General features: G+C 42.8%; 1 protein-coding gene across 1 annotated transcript in view; it reads right to left on the bottom strand.

The window, feature by feature from the left end:
• Positions 1–516: 516 nt before the first annotated feature.
• Positions 517–6,000, bottom strand: part of LOC104351240 (vitellogenin-1) — a 43,762-nt gene continuing 38,278 nt past the window's right edge. Inside the window, exons 31-35 of the mRNA XM_086463205.1 lie at positions 5,903–6,000; positions 5,207–5,301; positions 4,958–5,117; positions 3,601–3,762; positions 517–635 (exon numbers count right to left, since the gene is read on the bottom strand). Coding sequence (XP_086319331.1) covers positions 517–635; positions 3,601–3,762; positions 4,958–5,117; positions 5,207–5,301; positions 5,903–6,000 — 634 coding nt within the window. The remainder of the gene's footprint in view (positions 636–3,600; positions 3,763–4,957; positions 5,118–5,206; positions 5,302–5,902) is intronic.

The raw sequence follows: 6,000 nt of genomic DNA, 5'->3' as shown, positions 1-6,000 counted from the left end.
ACTAAGGCTAATGGTCTTGCTGGGAGTAAAATGTATTTTTTTGCAGAATGGTTCCAAGAACAGACTTTGCTCTTTACCAGAAAACATAAAAGAAAACAAATGCTTACTGTGTCTTTAGTATGCTAAATATGAAATTCTTTGCACAATGGAATGTTAGCAGTAGCCGTAATCATGTTTCCTTTCATCACCTAGTGAACATAATTTTGAGAGAGGACTGCTGTAATTATATTTCAGATAAAAGGAAGCAGAATTTCTGGATAATATTATAGTTGGTCTGATTGTTTTGTTGATAGGGAAGAACAAAGAGAGAGACCACATGAATACTTATTTAATGAACAACGTATTTATTAAGCAGTGCAGACTGTACATAACGCGTTTGACTCTGGATGCAATGCAGTAGGCTTATTTTCTTCAGGCACATTTCTTAATATTTTGCTACAGCTATTACGTTCTTATCTGTCCGGCTCTTCAGTGATTTGTGTGGTACGTCTAAGGCACAACACGAAAGCGTTTGGCTTAACTACAGTCGCCAGCGCAGGTACAATCAACGTCGGCATCCACAGACTCCACAACATCCTCCGATGCAGATTTCTTATCGCTGCTCCTCTGCCATTCCAGCAGGCTTACGGCAGCGTCTGTCAGGAGAGCGAGGCCATTGTTAACTAGCATCGAGCAAATTAACACGTTTCAAGAAAATACTGTTTTGATGGCTGCCAGCTCCCTCAGCAAGCGAAGAATGAAATCCTGCCCCCACAACTGACATCTGACTGACTCACTGACTTGGAGCAGGGTTTTCATCCACGATATAATTACTATCACACTTCCCTAAAATCAAGATGAGTAACATTTCCTGAAGCCCAAAGACGACGGGCAGGAGGCAGAAGAAGTGCCGGAGGTGGCCGCCGTCGGTGTAGGACCACCGCGCACCGGCACACATCAGCAATCCCTTTTCGTGCGACTGCCGCCTAGCACTGCGTATTTCAGCTGACTGTTTGTCGAAGTTCATTCGGAAGGATAAGCCCTTTGGAGAATTTTCAGAGGTTCATAAACTTCTAATTAAAGTTTCCCATATATTGTGAAATTTGGCAGAGCATTGTCAGTCGCAGCATTAACCTTCCCACACTGCTTTATCAACAGCAGCTTGAACAAGCCATATCCCTTAATGCTGAAATAATCTAAACGGAATAATGACATTCATCCTCCCAATAAATATTCTTAGCTAGTTGGAGGTTTATCATTGCATCTGGGAGAATATTAGGACATCCATTTAGGTTAAGTTTGTGTAATGAGAATGGGTAAAGCTTTCATAATTTTACCTCCATTTGCTTTATCCCTTGGTTGGACAATACATTTATAACGTGCCATCGCTCACCACAGGGAAAGCTGGGGACCACCGTACGGGTTCTGAGTGTACCAGTCACTTATCTCCTGAAATGCTAACAGTCTCCTCGGCTAGACTACTGCCCAACCTGAAGCACAGGTTTTGCATAATAAGCTGGACAATAAATATTGCCCAGAAAGGTGCTGGGGATGCTTTTTAAAAATATATAATATTTTCCAGCTGTGAAATGAGAAATGCTATAAAATGTCCGAGTTCTGGTTTTCATATACATTAATTCTGGTTACGTCTCTTACTCTTGGGCACACCGTGGGTCTGATCACATTCACATCCACGTAGGAAATAGTTCCCTGAGCAAATTGGATCATGGCTGAGTAACTACGATCCCTACGGGCAGGGCTTGTGGCACATTTGAGATCTAAACCGATATGTGGACTTAATCTGTGAGTGATGTCTGCCTCGGTCAAGACCCTAAGACTACAGTCTCACTGATTTGAAGACAACAAGGAAAAACTCTGCCTCCTTGTACTTTGTTTTGTCCTTGCTCCGCTTGCAGCAGTGATGGGGTCCCTCTCTTTTGGAACAGCGGACTATCGGGTCTGAGTTCTCGTACAAAGAGCTGGGAAAAGGACTTTGTCCAGTGTATGTAGGTACAGGGTTTCAGCTTGAGAAAGGTGAGGACTTTGTGTCCGCTGCTTCTCCAGGGTGTTGAACAAAGAAAGAAAAAGAACAGTCTTTAAGGGCTGGCCTTGCCTTCCTGTTGATTCTTAGCCTGAGGAAAAGCAATCATCTCACTAAAAAACCACAATTGGCATTTTTTTCCCTCCTCCTCCTCCTCCTCTTCCTCTCCCTCCTCCTCCTTTTCCCCTTCCTCCTCCTCAGGATAAATAAATAAAAAAAGCCCTTGATTAGGAATGCTGCTAGCAGACTTCTCAGTCTCTGGTTCAGCAAATGACCCAGAGAAGCCTGCAGTTGCTGTAAAAGCAGCACTGGCTGCAACAACTAACATATATTTTTTTCTGATTTTCCTCTTTTCTCGCACATTTTTGTGAGAGAGTGAGACAGCTTTATTATAGCCTAATATTCTCAGGCAGTGAGTGTCCCGGGGTGATGACATTTCAGAGATACAGACTTGGGCACACAAAAGAAATCCGTGAAACATGGATATGACAAGAGTTTGGAAGGTTTTTTTTGTTGAGAGTGGGTTTTTCTTTTCATAAAGGGATGCATCTATTCACGTCTCAGGGAGCTGTCAGAAAACTATTAGCACTCTCTCTGTGCTACTCGGTGAATAGGCTGTGGTAGACGGTTGACTATTAGAGACAGATACTCATTGCTTTTGTGGGCTGATTCAGCACATTGCAGGTATTAATAACATGAGCAAAGTACAAAGCTCTACACAGATGTTGTTTAAAATCAGACATGAAACACCCTGTTCCTCTCCAGTATTACTCAACACAGGGGACCATTGGCTCCAGTGAAACTACACTGGATTATCCCAGCTAACAATGGATTTGGCCAACAATGGTTAACGCAGAGAACAGACCACTTCAGTAGCTGCTCCCTGATGGAAGGTTTCCCTCTAAGGTATATATAAATGGTGTAATTCATTAAAAGGTTTAGGAATATCTGTAGGTTCCAGGCTGGATTCCATCCCTCATGCTTAGACAACCTCCGTGTGAACCTGCGTTAGGCGGCGCATCGAATGCGTGACAGGTTGGGGTAAGTGAAAGGGGAAAAAGGCCCAGTGTTTTTAAAAACCTGAGTCTATAAAATACCCTCAAAACCAAACCATTTTTTGGAAGGATCCAGACAACATTCCAGCAACGTGTTTTTCGCTGGTGTACTGCACAGCAGCCTAACGGCAGCAATCCTGTGGCGCTCCCTGACGGACTCCCAGCCGCCTCGCTGGCCCTGGCCTACACAAAACCGCAGGCCGCAGTCTGCGTGAAAGGGCTCGGTGCTGCTTGTCTCAACTGTGTGGAGACCCCGAAAACGTGACAAACTTTTTTATCCATCGCTGCTGCCCCTTTGACCACTTCAAATGCTTTTCTCAGATGACACTACCTGCCATCACCTAAACCAGCTTTTAGCTGGCCAGCACGGCCAGTGGTTATAGCAAATACTGGTGGGATTAAAACCAGCAGCTCAGCGAGGAGCTGGAGGAACTCAGGTCTGTGCGTGGCTGTGCTGCGCTTTGCTCTTCCGAGGGCTCCGACCGAGCTCCTGCAGCACGTGACGCAGCGAGGAGGGCACCGTACCTTTTGGGAAGCAGTGGAAGCCAACCTTGACGGGAGCTGTCTCGACGGGAGTACAGTCCTGCATGCATTTCAGTACTGGGTCAGCAGAGTAGCACGTGGATTCCTCTCCATCAATAGTAGGGTTTCGATCCAGCTTCACATAACCGCGCTGCAGCTTGCACCCTAAGAGGAAAAGGGAAGGTAGCTAAAATTGTAGAAATAAATCCCAATCGATGCTTGCAATAATAGAGGTCCGTATTTTCTCTTCAGCTTTTATTAAAACACAGTTGCCTGACAAACCATTTTCACAGCAGTGAGGTTATCGAGATGGAATGATAATAAGTTGGGGGACAGAGCCTGAAAGGGGAGCTATTTTTAAAATCTAATTGCACAATATAACCCAAATGGAATCATGTATACCCAGTTTTTTAGAACTCCATAATACACAGAAAATAACCTCTCGTGTCTGAAAGCTATTAAGAATAGATACTGCAAGCACAATGGCTACTTCATTGCATTAGGAAAAATGTCAACTGTAGTGAATAGATTAAAAAAAAAAAGGCAGCATTTATATAATAACATCAAGGATAATTTTTGTATTGGATGATTTTTATAATGCTACAATTATCTCACTAGAAAGGTATAATGTAACTTAACAGGATCCCAGCTACGACTCTGTTTCCTGGCACACGGAGAAGTACAATTCTGCTGCCACTGAAGTCAAGGAGAAAACAACCATTAACTTCAATAAAGTTATCTCAGGTCCAAGGTAAATGGAGACCTACAGAACAAAACTGTATTGATGTTATGGGAGATCATCGTTATTTTTCCAGCTACATGTGAGAGGAAGCTCTTTGACTTTCAGAGTGTTTCTAAATATTTCCTGGAAACTGCACCCTCGGATGGTACAGAGCAAGAATGAAATCGCCTGCGCTCTGAGAAGTTGCACAAAGTGAAGATCTGACACTGCATTCACAGTCTGCAACTTGTTTGATGAAATTAAGTCTGCAGATAACAGCCGAAACTGCTTTGATTCAGCGGTGAAAATCACACTTATTTCAGTGGGAGCAAGATTAGGCCTGATTTTGCCTCTCCAAGAAAAAAGCTGCTCAGTGTAAGAAGTTACAGTAGAATCAATTATTTAACACTGAACTGCACAGGAGAGAAAGACTTTTGCTGTTGTATATATCCTCTATATTCACAGGCAGTGTGTTAAACAGTCAGTGGTTAATGAAACTAAAATGGACACGTGTTGCTATTGTCTTTTCTAAGTAAAAAATATCTGCTGCTCTTAAAAAAAAAATAATTTCTGACTATTGGCAGAGGAAAAGCGAAATCGTGTTCTCCCCAGGCATGAAGTGTTCTCAGATCCACTCACCACCAGAGCAGGTTTCTTCTAGCAAGACCCATGAATGAACAAAAGCGGAACAGCTGTGGGCCACCTTGCGGTTTGGCATCTGCAGTTCATTGTGCTTTTCCCTGTCATTATTTCCACAAACCCCACAGGTCCTTCCTCTCATCCATGAAGCAACAATAACCTGCAAAACAGCACATCTCCGCAGTGAACGCTGAAGTTGCACTGCCGTGGTACTAAACAAAGCGGTGACCTTGATAGCAAGCCCAGTACCTTAAGGGTCACGCCATCGAAAGTCACCTTCTTCAGCCCATGTGTTGGAACTTCCACGATAACCGTTGCTCCGTTTTTATAAATTTTAACATTGTCTGTAAAAAGATAGTGACTCATAAGGTGATCTGCTCAATTTCAAATTAGTGGAGAAACTGAGTAGCACAAACCTCAGCGTAACGCGTTTTCCTTCGCAATGACCATCTTGCTGCTACAGTTGGATTAATTTATTTTTTTTTTGTGGCAAGAGGAAGCAAAACTAGAAGCAATTATCTCTTTATTTGTAAAAGTATTTTACTGCTGTTCCCTACGGTTGGAACTGGCTTTGGTATCCAGTCTGCTAAGCCTCTAAATGATAATGACACTGGTGATGCTCCAGCTAAATATCTGAACCAAAGCACCTAACTGTGGCTATTGCAAGAACATTTTTCTAAACAATCCACAGCCTGGACATGCCATATATATAAGAAGGAGCTTTAGTTAATGTCAGCTATGCTGAAGGAAAGTAAGAGTGCATATACTAGAGGAAATGGGAACATGAGTCAATACAAATATTAAGAAAGTAAAGTCTCTAGTTTTTCTTTGAATTAATCCCACTTGTGTTTTCTTTACACTGAGATTTTTCTGTGGAATTTATAAAACCACCTTGAAGATATTAGTTTCTAGGTCAGTCCTGGAAAAGTGGGTATCACAGTTTACCTTTTTCATACTCAGAATCTCCACTGTGTGACAGAACTTGTTCTTCATTGCATGCCACAAGGAGAGATGAATTTGCAAGAGGACAGATTGTGATGTTC

This window comes from Leptosomus discolor, chromosome 3 (assembly GCF_034619465.1).
Source record: "Leptosomus discolor isolate bLepDis1 chromosome 3, bLepDis1.hap2, whole genome shotgun sequence".
NCBI classification, from domain to species: domain Eukaryota; kingdom Metazoa; phylum Chordata; class Aves; order Leptosomiformes; family Leptosomidae; genus Leptosomus; species Leptosomus discolor.
The sequence above is the reverse complement of the archived record's forward strand: the minus strand, read 5'-3'. Positions and strand labels throughout refer to the sequence as shown.